At 56.2% G+C, this 16,581-nt stretch overlaps 1 protein-coding gene across 1 annotated transcript in view; it reads right to left on the reverse strand.

The window, feature by feature from the left end:
- Positions 1 to 1,851: 1,851 nt before the first annotated feature.
- Positions 1,852 to 16,581, reverse strand: part of TPPP (tubulin polymerization promoting protein) — a 31,798-nt gene continuing 17,068 nt past the window's right edge. Inside the window, exons 2-4 of the mRNA XM_079788233.1 lie at positions 14,218 to 14,538; positions 6,943 to 7,096; positions 1,852 to 6,664 (exon numbers count right to left, since the gene is read on the reverse strand). Coding sequence (XP_079644359.1) covers positions 6,470 to 6,664; positions 6,943 to 7,096; positions 14,218 to 14,534 — 666 coding nt within the window. The 5' untranslated portion in view covers positions 14,535 to 14,538 and the 3' untranslated portion in view covers positions 1,852 to 6,469. The remainder of the gene's footprint in view (positions 6,665 to 6,942; positions 7,097 to 14,217; positions 14,539 to 16,581) is intronic.

The raw sequence follows: 16,581 nt of genomic DNA on the forward strand, positions 1-16,581 counted from the left end.
TCTAGGACAGTACTGACACATAATAAGCATGATGTAATCATTTGTGTGGTGGGCCACTCTGGTACTTCCTGTCCCTCGTGACCTTGCCAGCTATGTCACAAGATCAGGAAGCCTGTTTCTCTTCTGCTGAAGAGACCTCTGCTTGACCTCAGTTGGACTTCTTGTGAGTGAGAAATAACTTTTGTTGTGTCCAGTCACTAAGATTTGGGAGGTTTTCCACTATAGTTGGTAGTTATTTACCTTAAATCATAGGACTATGCAGGCTTTCCATTTCTTCTTCAGTTAGTTTTCGTAAATTATGAATCTCTAAGAATTTGTTTCATTGCCTAATTTTCAAAATTTTTGGCATAATACTCAATCTTTTAATATCGTTTTAATAGCTTCAGCATTTGAAGTTGTGTCCCCATGGCAGAGATGTAGAGGCAGTTGTGTCCCTTCAAGTAAGACCTTGCCATGCCTGTAAGAGATGACCTCCAACTGCTGGTGGCCTGGGCTCTGCCTCAGCTTTTATCTCTGGGGCCTGGCCCTGCTGCCACGGGGATCGCCTCAAACAGGCTGTCTCCAGAGACCCTGTTGGGCTGGCGAGACTTTGTCAAGTCTTCATCGTGGCCTGGAGGGTTCCCTGCTCTTGTGTCCTCCTGTAAGATGCCAACTGCTCAGCATCTGCTTCCTGTGCCCAGCGCCCGCTCCCCTCGGTCATCGTCTCATTGGTTGTTTGAATTTTATCTCTTCATTAATCCACCAGAAGTTGGTTGAGTTGACCAGTCCTGTCAAAGAACCAGCCTTGGTCTTCATTTCATTTTCATTTTCTGCTCTTCCCTTTCCTTTTTAGCCATGCTGAAATAAATGATACACTTGGCTTTAAAGTATTATTCTATCAATTTTCCTGTTCTGTGTTTCTATTGCTTTATCCTCTAATGGAATTGATATATTTTAGTTTAAGTCTGCCATATCATTTTGTGCTATTCAGTGTCTTCTGTCAGTTTTTCCCTCGCCACTGTTGCTCTTTTTAGATTTTTAACATTTAGCATTTCACCTCTACTAGTCTGGAAACCGTGCATGTTTCTGGTGTATTCTTACATGTTCATATTTATTTAATCGGCTCTTTCATGCGCATCTGCTATCATACAGCAGCCATGAGCATGCCTCCCCCCCCCCCCCCCCCCCCCCGAGGATCCCTTCTGGCTCACATGCGATGCTTTTTAGTCATTTTAATGAAATATTGTTAATCCCACAGAGTATTTATATAGTTAGTCACTATGTATTTGTAGTTATTTACTATTTATTCTTTGTTTCACTTTCCTTCCTCATATCTCAGACATTCCATCTGCGATCACTTTCCTTCTGCATTTATAATTTCTATGCATGTCTACTGGAGGGAGTTCCCTATTATAGTCTAAAAATGCCTTTATTTTATCTTTATTTTTGAAAACTATTCTCTGGGCTGGGGTTTCAGGTTGGCAGTTATTTGGTGACGGCCTTCCTGTTGGGGCTGCTGTGTTGTTTGTAATGTAGTTTGTGTCCTGTACCCCTGGATCTAGACACCCACCCCCCGCCCCCCCACTCCCCCAGGGCTGCAGAACTTGACCAGGCCTCTGACAGAGCACGGGGTTGGGTCAGTGGTCGCCTAAGTGAGGAGTGAAAGACTCTCTCTTGGGTAAGAGACAGGAGGCTCTCTGCCCTGGAAGTCATGGCTCTGCACCCCCTCCCAGGACCCCTCCCAGGGCCTGTCCCATGTTAGATGTTGGTGCCCATGTTATTGCCTGTCCAGACCATACACTTTGAGGATAAGAGATCCACCATTTAACACTTTATTTATCACTTTTGACAACAATGTTAACAACAGCGAACACATGAGGAGCGTTGTGCAGACAGACATTAGCTGTTTCACTAAAGGTTTGCAGGCCAGGCCTTGACAGCACCCCCATAGGCGACTCTGAGCCTCGCACTCCGAGGGACGGGGAGCAGGGCCCTTCCAACCCCACGGATGTTGCTGCTAAATGCCATTTAGACTTTCCGAGTCAGAACACCCATGACATTGACGTTACTGTACCCATCACTCTGATAAAGTGATACACTCAGTACTCCCTAACAATAAGATGGTGAAAAAATATATTGCATGTATATATAAATTTTATTTCCCTTTCCTGAAAAAACTTAGTACAAACTAGTATATGATCACTTTCAAGTTTATTTTAAGTTGTGCAGGTTTCCTTTGTTTGGCTTGGTTTGGTTTTTCAAAAGTCTAAAGGAAGAGAGAGAGTTAACTAAAGCATCTCCAAGCACAGTGACCACTGCCTGGCATGCCACCACACTGGCCATGCTCTCCACGTGCCCATAGACAAAGGCCAGGCCCCTGAACCACCAGATTTCATAGTGTTCAGTGGTAAATCAGTGGAAGGAAACTACTCAGGGTAATAATTTCACAGTACAGCTAAATTGTCAACCTGTACTGTATTGAACAGGTGACAACAGAGCGCCCCCATATGGTGTGTGCTGCAGGACAGGGCGTAGCCAGCTTGTGTATAAACACCCAGGAGGGAATGAGCACAAGTGGGTCCTCAAGGGCTCGCCTGTCAAGGGCCAGATGGTGAATATTTTAGGTTTTATGGGTCATGGCATCTGTATCAACCCCCCAAGGGCCAATGTCGCTGCAAAAGCAGCCACAGACAGTATATAAGCACACGGGCGTGGCCTGTGCCATTAAAATTATTCACAAAAATAGGCGATTGTACTGACCCAGGGTGTCAGTGAGCCTCTGCCTGCTGCCATAGTCTCTGTCCACTCAGACGGTCAGGCGGCCACTGGCCTGCCCGGAGCTCTCGGCCACTGGGACACGGCGGCGAGGAGCACAGGCAGGCAGCGAGCCATGCCAGCAGAAGGCCTCCATGGACCTTTCCCCGAAGGGTCAGCATCCGCTGTAATTTTCATCTGCCTCAAAACTCAAGCCCGAGAATATTAAAGGTGTAAAAATACTCCAGTATAAATATATATCTTACTATAATATTTTAAAATTATGTAATTTGAACTTCAGTTTTGGTAAAGCTAACTCTATTCCTGACTACTGCCCAGTTGTGTTAAATAGAAATAAATAAGTATTCTGGTATAATCAGTGTTCTCAAATGCACTCCTGTTCTCTGCTGATGTTCGGACACCGTCGCACTGGCCCCCCCTCGGAATGCATCCCATCTCCCGGGTGTCCTCCCCTCGGAATGCATCCCGTCTCCCGGGTGTCCTCCCCTCGGAATGCATCCCGTCTCCCGGGTGTCCTCCCCTCGGAATGCATCCCGTCTCCCGGGTGTCCTCCCCTCGGAATGCATCCCGTCTCCCGGGTGTCCTCCCCTCGGAATGCATCCCGTCTCCCGGGTGTCCTCCCCTCGGAATGCATCCCGTCTCCCGGGTGTCTCCCCTCGGAATGCATCCCGTCTCCCGGGTGTCCTCCCCTCGGACGTGATCTGTCTCCTGGGGTGCCTGCTGTGCAGTTTCTTTTGTTCACAGATAGACATTTAATTTCTATGTGACTGTGGTTAGAAGCTGACTGGCATTGCATAAAAACATGCAGCACAGACACACACTGCCTACGTATTCACAATACTCAGAACCCGGTGGAGGGACATGCACGTGTGTCAGTTTTGTGCAGTGAAGTCGGAGTTTAGAGGCTACACACAGACGCAATGATGCATTCACCAGGCGATTAAAGGGGCAGAACGGTGAATACTGAGTCCGCATGACTTAGCCCTTTTTCCTCCTTCTCTGACAGAGAGGGGAGGGTGGGTTTTCAGAGCTCTACTTTGACCGGAGAACAATGTGTTGGCTTGTGTGTGAGCCTGACGAAGCCTGGGGACGGGCAGGGGACACAGGGTAACCGCAGTGCCTGTGTGGCCAGCGGGACCGTGGAGCTGTGGACAGACTCCCGGCCCGGGCGTGTGGGGAGTCGGGCCCAGGGTGTGGAGCTCTCCCCTGCATTTGGGTGGATGGGGACAGGGAGGGCCATTGACAGGGAGCAGCTGTGTGCACTTGATTTCATTCAGAAAACCCAAAAAGAAGCTGCTGCTATCAGGGTCAGCAGAGCATTCTGACATTTTCCTCAGAAGTGGGCCAAGGGCTTCCTATCAAGTAGCTCACCTCCACCAGCCTGAAGGGGTGGGGTTGGTGCTGCCTCGTAGGGCCGTGGGGGTCCAGTTCTGAGGCGGCACCATGGGAGAAAGCACGGGCTGCCACGGGGTCGGAGGACACACGCACGTTGTTTCTTTTGCTTAGACCCCATTTCCCAGGGTGCTCCGGCAGGCTGGCCCTCGACAGGGGTTGGAACCTTCGGGTGGAGGCTGTTCTTGCCTGAAGACAATGCTCTGGGCCAGGAGACCTGTCCTGGTGCCGGGCACCTCTCTCCAGGGTCCAGTAGGCAAGGAAGGGCTGAGAAGGCCTGCATCCATGGCAGGCCCAGGTGACATCTGTCTCTGTGGGCTGTGGCATGGGGAGCCTTTGCCAGCGCGCATGCTGTAGTGGCCGAGGTCCTGCCGATTCCAGTGTGTGACGAGGGGAACGGGGCTGCTCAGGGGCAGGAGACCACGGCATTCCCCCATAGCAGTGCCGCCAGGCACGGGGAGAAATGTGGCCACGGGAGAAAACCTCGCCAGCACTGGAACACGAGGGCTGTGGTTTGTGATCAGCTTATTGTCGAGAAACACTGCACGTTCAGTTGTCTTCAGGCACGTTTTCCACAGGTTACTCTTGCCTTTGGGTTTCCCCTAAAGGTCCAGCCTGGGGGAGGAGAGAGGCACAGGCTGGGGACTGGCGTCCTGCCTGCCTTTGCCCAGCCCCTGGTCCTCAGTTTCCTCACTGTGAGTAGCCTCGCCGGGCAGCTAAGGATCCCCAAGTTAGAAACTTGTGAGAAGATGGTGAGATTAGCCCTAGAAGTGGCCCTCGGAGCCTGCGCTCCAATGCCACATGCTGTGTGCTCCCAGAACCTCCAAACGAAGCTGTCCACAGAGGCGGACGGGGATGGTGAAGGGAGGCCAGCGTGCGAGGGGCCTGGTGGAGACACAGCTGGAGATGCTGGCCCCAGCGGTGACCCCCCCGTGTGCCGTGGCAGTGCTGGTCCATGCTTCGGCCGCCCGTGCTAGGCCAGGCCGTGTGACCAGGAAGGGGTGCAGAGCAGACGCCGGCTGTGGCAGCCGGGCTCCGGAAGCATTTTCTGAGACTGCCGTGGGCTTTTCCCAGGACCACGTGCCCAGAAGGTGACAGCAGGCTGTGGCTGCATTTATGCAAATGGAGTGTTGCCTTGTGGCCACTGTGAAAGCGCCCACCAACCCCAGCATATGCGTGGGCCTTGGGGGGAGGCCCTCCCTGGCCTGGTCTTGTTGTGCATTTTCCTGTACTCCCAGGGCGGGAGAGTTCAGAATTAACTGCAGAGGCCGGAGCCGCAGAGATTTGTGCTGCACTGTGAGCAAAGGGAGTAGCCAGGCGATGGCAGCCCCGAGGCCCTGATTTCAGAACAGGGACGGCAGAAGATGCCCCATCACACACCTGTCTGTGAGGGAGCCGCAGGGCCAACAGGGTCTCGTGACCTGGAGACACAGGGACAATAGGGAGAAAGAGTCACAGAAACAGGATATTCTGAATCTTCCCGGATCCGCTCTGGGAATAAACACACAGCCACTGTTTCTTCTGATTTCTTCTTTTCTTTAAAAAGCAACATGAAATGACCTGTCCTTAGTTTCCATTTTAAAAACTTCTAACTTCACACTTCAGATCCCTTTCCTTTGGTCTCCTGAGGCGCATTCTTTCACTGGCTCACCTTCCTTTGCACACCAGCCTTCGCTCTCATGACCGTCCTCGGCACAGACCTGGTCCGTGGGCATGTGTGTAAGCATGTGTCTGTGAGTGGATGTGTGGGTGCATGAGCATGTGTAAGCATGTGTCCACGAGTGCATGAGTGTGTGCATGAGCGTGTGTGTGCGTGTGTAAGCATGCACCTGTGTGTCGCACATCTGAATGGAGCCTTCGCAGACGTCCCTGTGTCCTGTTCGAGGTCCACTTCATCTCCCTGGTGCTGCTGGTTAGTGCATTAGTGCATGTTGCCCTCGTGGTTCCCAGGCAGGTCTGCTGGTCAGGAGGTCAGCATCACCTTTGGCAGGGTCTGTCCCACCTGCTCCTTTAAAACACCCCTTTCACCTGCAGACCAGGTGGCCTGTGTGGTCTGGATCCAGGAAACCCTTTGGAAATGACCATCTGTTGACTTCCCAACATGGGATGAGGCAGGTGCATTAGAGGAAGGTCAGTGAGTTCAGGGGCCGCCCCTGGGGTAGGAGAGGAGCATGCCGGGGCTCCAGGCAGGAGGAGGTCTGGGGTCACCCACAGCCCCTCCACCCCAGCGTCTGAGTTCTGCCCCAGTGAGCCCAGGAATGTAAAGAAGTGTGAGGTGATGTGGGGCCAGCAAAGGAGGCAGGCCCTGTCCCCGGGGGACTGGCTACTTGCCCCCCTGCACCTTCTGGTCGTAGGTGCCCGCGTGCTTGTAGCCTGGCACGTAGCCCGACTCGTCCACCAGGTCCACGCGGCCGGCCTTGCCCTTGCCCCTGCCCGATGGGTCGAAGCGCTCCTTGTGGGAGCCTGTGAACTTGGTGGTGTCCGTGAGCCGCGACACGGTGGGCGAGGAGATGGCTTTCTGCAGGAGAGCAGGGAGGGAGGTTAACTGTCATGGAACCACAGGAGAAAGAATGGGTGTGTCACGGGGAGCCGGAGCGGGGAACCAAAGGGGCTAGGCCCGAGCACCAGGGGTGCTAGTGCTCCTGGAATCCACTCTCAACTCAACCCGGGGAGGTGGCCTGGGCCGGCCCACACCTGGGGATGAAGGCTCCCACCCTGTCTTTAAGCCACGGCCATCTGTCCCCTCGACCTCATGGACCCCATTTCCCCAGGGATCCTCCCAGCAGCCCCGCTCACCGTCACTCCTGAGATGATGGGGGCCTTGCCCTCGATGAGCCTGTGCACCTCTCGCACGGCCTCCTCACTGCTCTTGTCCTTGAATCTCTTCTTGGAGAGCTCCTCCAGCGCCTCCTGGAACTGCTCGAACGTGATGGTCCGACAGGACTTGCCCCTGCAGGACAAGGAACGTGGGCACCGGACCCAGGACCCAGTGACACTGGGGAACCCTAACCCTGCCTGGGCACCCACTGACATCGGGGGACCCCAGCCCTGCCTGGGGACCCCACCCTGCTCTTGCCCACACCAGAAGTGAATCTAACATTGAAACACAGAACATGCCCCTCCCCCTGCAGTGTTTTCACCCAACAGTCAGTCGCCATTGGCAACAGCAGCAAATATAAATTGTCTTGGAAAAAAGCTTAAAGGAAGCACATCCTTTATGAACAACTGGACATTAAAACAGAGCTGTTGTCTGGTTCTAAATGGGGCATGTGTGTGGCCTCCACTTGGGAGGACTTTCAAAGAAAAGTTAGGGTGAGAAGCCTGTCAGATCCGAACCACAGGGAAGAGGCCTTGGTCCTGGCTGGCAGGCAGTCTGTGGGTCATGGTTACCACCCAGGGACAAGAGGGGGGACTCCCAGGATACCCAGCAAGGTGTGCCCAGGGCCCGCACATGAGGCCCACCACCTGGGACCCTGCTGCCCCGTGCCCAGAGGCCGCACAAGTGCCAGTCCAGATGCGCAGCACAGGGTGAGCCACAGGGCTGGGCAGAGGCCGCGTGCAACCCTTCATCCAGACGCACGGATGGCAGCACAGAGTTTCCCACGGGAGGTTAGTCCTGCAATTTTGAAATGCTCTAAACTGGCTTTTCACCTTTTATAATTTTAACTAAAAAAAGCATTTTTGCCAGTTTGACTGGATCTTCCCCAGTTCAAAATGGCAAAAACGTTTTCCGCAAAAGAGCAAAGGCTATTCAATGGAGCCAGGATCATCTTTCACCAACTGGACATCCACGTAAAGTAATGAGCTTTGACCTGTGCCTCTCACCATATACCAAGGCTAACTCAAAATGGTCAGTCTAACCTTATTATAAAACCTAAAACTATAGCACTTCTGGAACAACATCTAAGAAAATTCTTACGACCTTGGTTAGATAGAGATGTCTTAGAAATGACACCAGAAAACAGTCCATCCAAAAGAAGGATGACTTATAACTGTTTTCTTCAAAAGACACTGTAATGCAAAGACAAGCCACACACTGGGAGAAAATATTCGCAAAGCATGTCTGATGAAGGACTGTATTGGAAATATATGAAGAACTCTGAAAACTCAACAAGAAGAAGAAATCCAGTATAAGCAATTGGACAAAATATTCGAACCAGACACTTCACCAAGATCGGTGGGTGGCAAACAAGCACACGGAGAGACTGCACGTCGTCAGTTCCCGGGGAGACGCCGCACACCACAGGTGGCCCAGTGACTAGAGGACTGGGAAGACATCCCCAGTGCTGGGGAGATGCAGGCTCTGGGGCTCCGACGCAGCCGGTGGGCACACAGCGTGGCGGCCACTGTGGAAAGCTGGCCATTTCTTAAAGGTCACACCTATGGCATGACCCCAAGACCCACTCCTGAGTTCTCACTCAAGAGCCATGAAGACAAGCTCACGCATTATTGCCTCTCTGCTCACAGTTCTGCTCGTGGTCACCAAGACCCAGAAACAGCCCCTGTCCTTCAGCAGTGGACGGACAAGTGTGCCCCCAGCAAGCACAGAGGTTCCCTCCCACGTTACACGTGTGTCTGAAGACCGGGCCATGCTGACTGACATGCAATGGGCAGGAGACTGCTGATTGGAGGTTGCAGCCCAACCTCACCCCTCAGGGAGGCCATTCGGCAGGAGGGATGGGCCCTCTAGCACATTCAGAGCCGTCTGTCCCGAGGGCGTTTGCATGGACAGGCCCACAGGGCAGGGGCTTAGACCAACAGCGTTTGGTGGTAGGTTCTGCCCCTCAAAGCTCTCAGACAACATCCACAAATGCACGAAGTCCGTGGGCCTGGAGGGCCATTCCAGGGAAGCTGCCCTCAGCCTGGGGTGCCTGGAATGGTGCAAACACAGCCTCTTGTCTTACTCCTCACCCTGCTGGTGGGTAACCTCAGGGGCCCGAGAAAGCCTGTTTGTCCTGGGCTGTCACAGGCGCTCCTGTCTCCTATTCACTGCCTGCCCAGGCTGGCATGTGGACACCAGGCCCGACGGCTGGCCCGGTGACCAGCCGCTAGAGCGCACAGCCCTCTCTGGGCATTGCGGCACCAGGCGCCACCAGGGTGAGTCACTCTGGCCAGAGTGGGGGGGTGGCCCACAGGGACTCCCGTCAAAGGGCGCATTCAGATTGGGCTGGACACACAGGTCCAAGGCCCTGACTTGCCCGCTCCACCTGGCCGGGCCGGGTGTCCCCCAGGATCCCACTGTGGCTGATGGGTGGGTCTCAGAGCCCTCCCCAGGGGACCTGGTGCCCTACTGCTGAGAGAGTCCCCAGGGAGTTCTACAGTGACAATGCCAGGCGCTTCCCCGGGGACAGGATCACATTACGCTGCAGTCCACACAGAGCGAGCCTGTTCCCAGGTGCACATGGCGGTGTCCCCACAGCCCTCCACCCCCACAGCCCTGCTCCGAGGCTGTTGTTCTGCTGGAAAGCCAGACGCAAGGCCCCTGCGTCCCCTGGGCCTCCCGGCCCAACTCGGGGCAAGCAGGGAGGGGCTGGGCGGGCTGCTCCTGAAGGCCACCCAGGGACACTCGGGCCAGTCCAGCCCTCCCAGGACAGATACAGGCCTGTGTGTCTCCAGGGCCAACACCCAGGATGCACCCAGGATGGAGCACCCACCGTCACCCCCGTGCCCTCGTTGCCAGCACCTTTGAGAATCAGAGCGAACTGCACTCTCCCAGGCCCCTCTCTGAGGGCCAGCGTCCAGCCTACTGAGCCATCGGGGGCGGAGGGATGGGAGTGCCAGAGAAAGTGCTGGTTCTCCCAGGCTCCCCTGACCAGCAGCAGCTGGGACCTGGCGACCTGTCCAGAGAGCAGCCAGGATGCCACTGTGGGCAGGAAGTGGGGTGTCGAGGGGGAGATCTAAGGCACTGATGAGGGTCAGAGAGCTGGGAGCCTCTATAGCATTCCCCTCATCCCCTGGGCCAGCAAGATGTGGGGGCGCCTGGAGGAGCTGTCTGCGGGGGACACACCCCTCGGGGAGCCCTGCCTGGAGGATTGCTTGCTATGCTCGTGGAGGGCTCTCCTGGCAGACACTCGCCCTCACCTCTGCCCAGGGCCGCCCCCTCCACTGACCGGCCTGCCTGGGCCCCAGCAGGTGTGGAGCCGAGTGCAGACCCAGCTGACAGCCACTCCAATCGTAGGTCTGGTTGCAGCTGGCCCCGACCTGCCTGAAGGACTGCTGTGACCTGCCCCCCTGCCCCCCTCCCGCCCACCACATTCAGTTACTTCCCCTCAGTAGGGAAAAACACCCTCAAGGTTCTTCCTAATCCTAACTTCGTGTTTGCCTGGTCCAAGCCTGTGGTGGCTTGGACTTACCCTGGGCCGGGCAGGGCCCAGAGGCCCGGTGGATGACTTGCACTGCTGCCAGTGGTCACCAGAGGGCCCCACAGAGAAGCACTCCCCACCACAGCCACCCTGACACTGGGAGAACCCAACCCGAAGCGGAAAGCACAGCAAGGGGCTGGGTGCACCAACCCCAATGCCCCAACCGCACTGCCAGCCTGGAGGGAGGGGCTGGAGCTGCTTCTCCCTCCCGGAGCATGGCCATATCAGCTCTCCGTGACACCCCACCCCACCCCACCCCACACTAGAGCTTTGCCGGGGCTCCTTCTGTGGGCTCAGCCTGCTCCGGGCACTGGACACCACTGGATGGCATCTAGGCCCCAGGCCTGTGCTTCTATGCTGAGCCTCTGGGTTGCACACCCATGGCCCAGGAGCCCCTGCTTCAGACAATTTCCGTGTGTCCTGGCTTTGACCGTAGCGTGTGTGGCAAGAATGGAGCAGCTTTCCAAGTCTTCAGTAACAGGGAGCCCCGCCCACCTGCTTCCTTCTAACCTGAGACCCACATGCTAGACACGGGTTGAGCTGTGTCCCTGCACCAGTGTCATAAAAACAGGTTGTTTTCTCTGCACGCACACAGCACCCACCAGACAGGCGTGTGCATGGGTCAGGAGAGGCTGCAACAGAGACCCCGCCCGCCTCTGCCCCCTAGGTCTGTCCTCTCCACCTGCAGGGTGGGAACCGCATGCCTGACCCCACACATGCAGACAGGATGGAAGGGGATGGTGCCGTCCATGGCCCCCCAAGTGAGACTGTCGGGGTGACCCTCCTGCTTGTGCATATGAGGTCCTGATTAATTAATCTTTCAGACTGACCATCATCTGTCCTTTGGGGCGTGGAGGATGTCAGAGTCTTTGTCTAGGTAACAATAGTCTTCCATCTAGACCTGGTATAGAGCTGCAAGAAATTTGTTTAAAATTTAACACATAGTAACATCAAAACAAACAGGCACTGCCATGACGACAGGACCTAAACAAAGGCTGCAGATACCCTGGCTGGCGTCACCGCCCAGAGCCCTGGCAACCGCCCCCAAACAGAAGAGCTGCTCTTCTCTACCAAGTCAGCAACTTTGAGGTCTCAGCCCATCCCGCAGGATCCTGTGACCCTACCCAGGGCACTGTCCACCCCTCCCACCCAGGGACCAGGGCGTGAGTCCCTCCCACTGTAACCTGTGGTATCCAGCAAGCCACCCAGGCAGGGGGTTCCCTGCTCCCTTCTAGGGGCCCCTGTAGCCACCACAAACTGGTCTTCACTGTGTAGTGACCACAACCCCGCACTGGGCTGGGCCACAGTTACCCGTCCTCCCATTCCATGTCCCCCAAAGTGACCTGAGGCAGAGACACCAGGGGACCACAAATAGTCCTGGGCTCTGCAATGGGGGGCCCACCATGCCCAGGAGCTGAGGTCCACCCTCAGCCCTGAGTCCAAGCAGCTGACATCCTGCCTCCCAGGATAGGCATGGGGAGCAGATGGAGTCCTTCCTGGTGCCCACTCACTCCTTGAAGCCAGTGCCCCCATGTGGGTAATGGAGTGCACATGCCTCCTGCACACAGGGCTTCTGGGCTTGTCCGGGGCAGCTGTCTTCTGATTGAGCCACCACCACAATTGCCACCTTCCCCCATTCAAGGTATTGTCCATGTGTATGTGTGTGTGTGTGTGTGTTTGTGTGTGTGTGCACGCGCGCACTGTGAGCTCGTGTACACAGGCAGGTCTGTGTATGCATGTGTGAGCTCCTGTGTGCACATGTGTGTACATGCCTGCATGCAATAGCTTAAAGGCAACTTACTGCAGAAGGAATTAAGAGCGAGGAAAGAAGAATTGTCCCCACCTGCCCCGACACTTTGCATGTCTGGGCCAGTGCCAAGGGTGTGGAACCTGTGGCACTCCTTGGTGGGGTGACCCGTCCCTGGACACAACACTTACCTCACCTGCCTCCAGCCCTTCTGTAACATTCCCCAACAGACACAGCTCTTGGGGTTCATTTGCTCCTGGGTCTGCCCCTCTTTCTCTCCTGGACACACTGCGTCTACAAAGACCAATGCTAAAGGCCTGGAGAACCTGCCCAGGAATTGGACAGAGGGCCCATGCTGGGCCTCATCCCAGTCCCTCCTCCTCACCTGGCCCAGCTCCTGCTCCACCTCACAGGTTCCCACTTCCTCTTCCCCTCCATACCTGTGCCCTCCTCCTCCTCCTCATCTGCACCCCACCTCCTTACCTGCATCCACCCTTTCCTTCAATTCCTGGCCCCACACCCTTCTCTAACCCTAGGCTTTGAGAAGGCACAGGCTCACAGGAAATGGAGCATCCACCAGGATCCCATACCCTGCGCTATTGTGTCGTTGGGGCTCTGGCCTGACTGTAGTAAATCTGCAATGTTCCACCTCTTCAGGTGAGACTGAGAGCCAAGTCCCTCTACCTGGCGAATGCCAGTCTCCTGTGCTGGTGACTAGGTCCTGATGGCTGGCCCTCAGGGACCACTTGTGGGGCCACCTCCACCCTGCCCCAGCCAGGCCACCCCATGCAACCTCCCACTTGGTGGGAATGAGCCAACCCCAGGAGAGCTGGCCTGTGGCTCCATGGTGACTGGCCCGTCTGCCTGGCATGGCTGTCAGGATGGTATGTCAGGCTGGGGAGTTGGGGAGACCTCACCATGATGGAGATACACCAAACATTTCCACAAGCAAAGTGGGGACATAAAATCATAGGCTCTGGGGGTGCAAAGAAAAACCCTTTTCACTGCCTCTGTGCTCAGAGGAGGATGGAGGGAGGGAGGAGCCGGGCCATCAGCAGGGAGGGTGCGAGGGCATCTGAGATGAAAGATGGCAAGGTCACAGCAACATATAACTAAAGGATCACACCAACCCTGATGGACACAGGCCCAAAATAAACTGAAATAAAGCCATTTTCTAGCAACAAGTATGACCTGGATAGAGAGGGCTGGATGCTTGATGGTCTTGGGGGTGTTGTTAATTTTCCCACGTGTGGTCATGGGTGCGGAGGGCAGGAGAATATTTTCATGCTCCAGAGATGCCCGGTGGAAAGGGAAGGGGGTGTGTGTAACCTTTCCTGGATACGCTCCCTATATCCAGGAGAAAGGATGTGTGCAGGAGCACATGTACATGCACACACACACGTGTCTTCACAGGTGCACAGGAACGTACACCTGCATGCACACAGATGTATATGCATACGAGGAAGCACATGAGCACACTGCTCACAGTCACTGTCCACAGCTGAAGACTCAGGTGCTAACTGCTCTGGCAGGACCTCGGCCACCACAGCATGCACTCTTCTTCACATGCCATCATTCCCAAAGGAATGGGGGAGCCCCACAGAGGGGCCGGCAAGATGCAGGCAGGGGCAGGCGAGATGCAGGTCAGACCTGGGGGACAGGCTTCAGAGCGGCACCTCTCAGGCTCAGCCCACAGTGGGCCAGGAGCTCTGCCACTGAGACCCCTCCAAACTCCCGAGGGCAGGGCAGTGCCCCCTCCCCGGGTCCCAGCTAACCCCAAGGCAGCCTGCTCTGGTTCCAATCCCTGGGCATCTGATTCTGGGAAGGGAAGGATCTCGAAGCATCACACTTCCTCAGAGCCCGTTAAGATACAAAATCCACCAGTGGACCCTGGATTGCGGCCTGGCTGACCACAGGCCTCCGGGAAGCTGGCTCTGTGGCGAGAGAGCCCAGCTCACTTACTTGATTTTGCTGAATACGATGTCCACGTCGGTGACAGTCACGTTCTTCCCGTCAATCACCTGGCAGTCCTTGCACAGTTTCGACCAGTTCTTGCCATGCATCTCCTTCCCGGTGGCCCTGGTGTCCCCGTGCACCGCAAACCGCCGGAAGGCCTCCTCCAGGGCGCTGAGCTCCTGGGCTGAGGCGGCCGCCCCCTCGGTGGCACCTTCTGACTCCAGTGACAGCCTCTTAGCTGCTTTGTCCTTTGCAGAGTCCCCTGGGGACTTGGGGGGTGTCTTGTTGGCAGCCTTGGTGGGCTTCGCCTTGCTGTCGGCCATGTTTCTGGTGGAGAAAGGAGAGAAGGGGTTACTCTGTTTCTTCAGGGCCGCCGCCCAAGGCTCCTCCAGCTCACTCACAGGACAGGGGGCTGGCAGGCACCCGGGATGTAGCAGGGCGCCTGGGGCCCCTTGGAGCTGAGCCTTGGGCATGAGGGGGCAGAACCCCTGCCCAGGGGCCACAGCAGGATGGTGAGCGCTTGTCCTGCTGCTGGACACGACACTGCCCCTCAAGCACCAGCACCCTGCCAGCCATTGCTGGGTTAAGGACCCTCCCCAAATAGTCAAAGCCATCAGCAATTGGCAGGGCCATGGGTAGTGCACCCAGCTCAGACACCTGGGGCTCAGGGCCCCTTCCTTGTCACTCCCCCATCAGGGTCTCTCCCCTGGGCCACACCTGCTGGGTGACTCCCCAGAAAGACATCCTTCCCGGGGTCCATGGAGTGACGCCATCCTTGGGGAGGGGGTATCCAGAATCGGCTGCTGCCCTCACCTTAGGGCTGAGCCTGCTGCCCTCCTGCGAGTGGGAGAGGGAGACCCCAGGGCGTCAGCCAGGCACAGGGTGGGGGGGAATGCATGCACTGGGGAAGGCCACCACTGAGGGTCCTGTGTGGGGAGATGGAGAGCCTGCACTGACCTGCCCGTGAGGCTCTGCCTCTGTGAGGTGCCAGATCCCCAAAGCTGGGCTGGGTCCCCGGGGGCTCAGAAGATAGGAGCCCGTGCTGCCTCTGGCGGGTTTCATGAGCACAGAACGTGATGCAGCCATGCAGCCTCCCACTGCAACTGGCTGTAGCCAGGGCAAGACCCCGAGATGCCCAGCCACATGTAAGATCCCCCTGGGTCCCTGAGGAGTGGCTCATCTCTGTCTGCCTCGCTGAGAAAGGGCACTGCCGGGGCTCAATGAGAGGACAGAACTCGGGACCCACTGGCGCACAACACACAATCCGGGGGCAGTCTGTGCAAGCTTGCTCACAACTCTGCCATTCACTGAACATCCCCTTCAATCTATCTTCTCAATACCCGTTAGCACAGATGAAGATGGGCGACTGGGCATTGTCGGGGGTCCTGGTGGCCCTGCTGAACTCAAGATCCTACAAATTCCCAACAGGAAGAAGTCAAATGCCCTCCACCATTGGACTGGATGTTCTCAGGGGCCTCGGGGGCTGTGGTCCCACTCTGCCCCCCATCCTCTGTGATGGCGCAAAAAATGCACCTGCTGCTGAGAGAAATCCTGGACACCCGGTGATGGAGCACAGCTGGCTCTGGGTGTGAGTGAGAGTTGGACAGCACTTCCGGCTTCCTACAGGGTTCAGGGGCGGGACCAGGAGCGCTATCCCTCCAAGGAATCAGTGCCGAGGTGAGGAGTCAGGTGGCGGCAGAATCGCTTCCAGGTTTATTGCTGACACTATTCCTCTGTCTGAAACAGGAGCTTCTTGAGGGGTCGGCTGAGCATCTCTTCAGCACTCGGTGCCCAGGAAGGAAACATGGCTCAGCAGTTACTAGAAGCATGCGTTGACTGGTGGGAACGTGCACGTACGTTCAACTTGGTCAAAGAGGAGGAAACCTCCTGTGATGCTTCCAGCCCAGTGCATGGTCCAGGAAGCATCGTATCGTGAGAAGAAAGCACGCCGAGTACGTCGGGGAGAGCTGGCTCTGGTGTTGGAACGATGGGCCATTCTTCTTGTGCTTTGCTGTATTTTGCAGCTTTCCTAGCAGCACTGTTTTATAGCTAGAACCTGGATGGGGGAAGCTAGGGCTCCTCCCCAAAGCGCTCCCCACCCCCGCACCCTGCTCAGTGTCTGGGGCTGGGCCAGCCCCCAGGGAACCAACAACAAGCCCCCCCCCCCCCCCCAAGCCACATGTGGCGGGACCGGGCACCGCACTAATGACAAGGACAAAACGAATCTCTGTGAAGTGCTCTGAGCACATGCTGACAGATACATTGATTCTGGCACGCAGAGTGGGCTTTCTGAGAGCCTCAGCCCCCAGGGACCCCGAGGATAAAGGACAGCAGGGGCAGCCGGGAGGGGGGTGAACACCAACCTGCTCA

Source organism: Cnephaeus nilssonii (genome assembly GCF_951640355.1).
Source record: "Cnephaeus nilssonii genome assembly, chromosome: 2".
NCBI lineage: Eukaryota > Metazoa > Chordata > Mammalia > Chiroptera > Vespertilionidae > Cnephaeus > Cnephaeus nilssonii.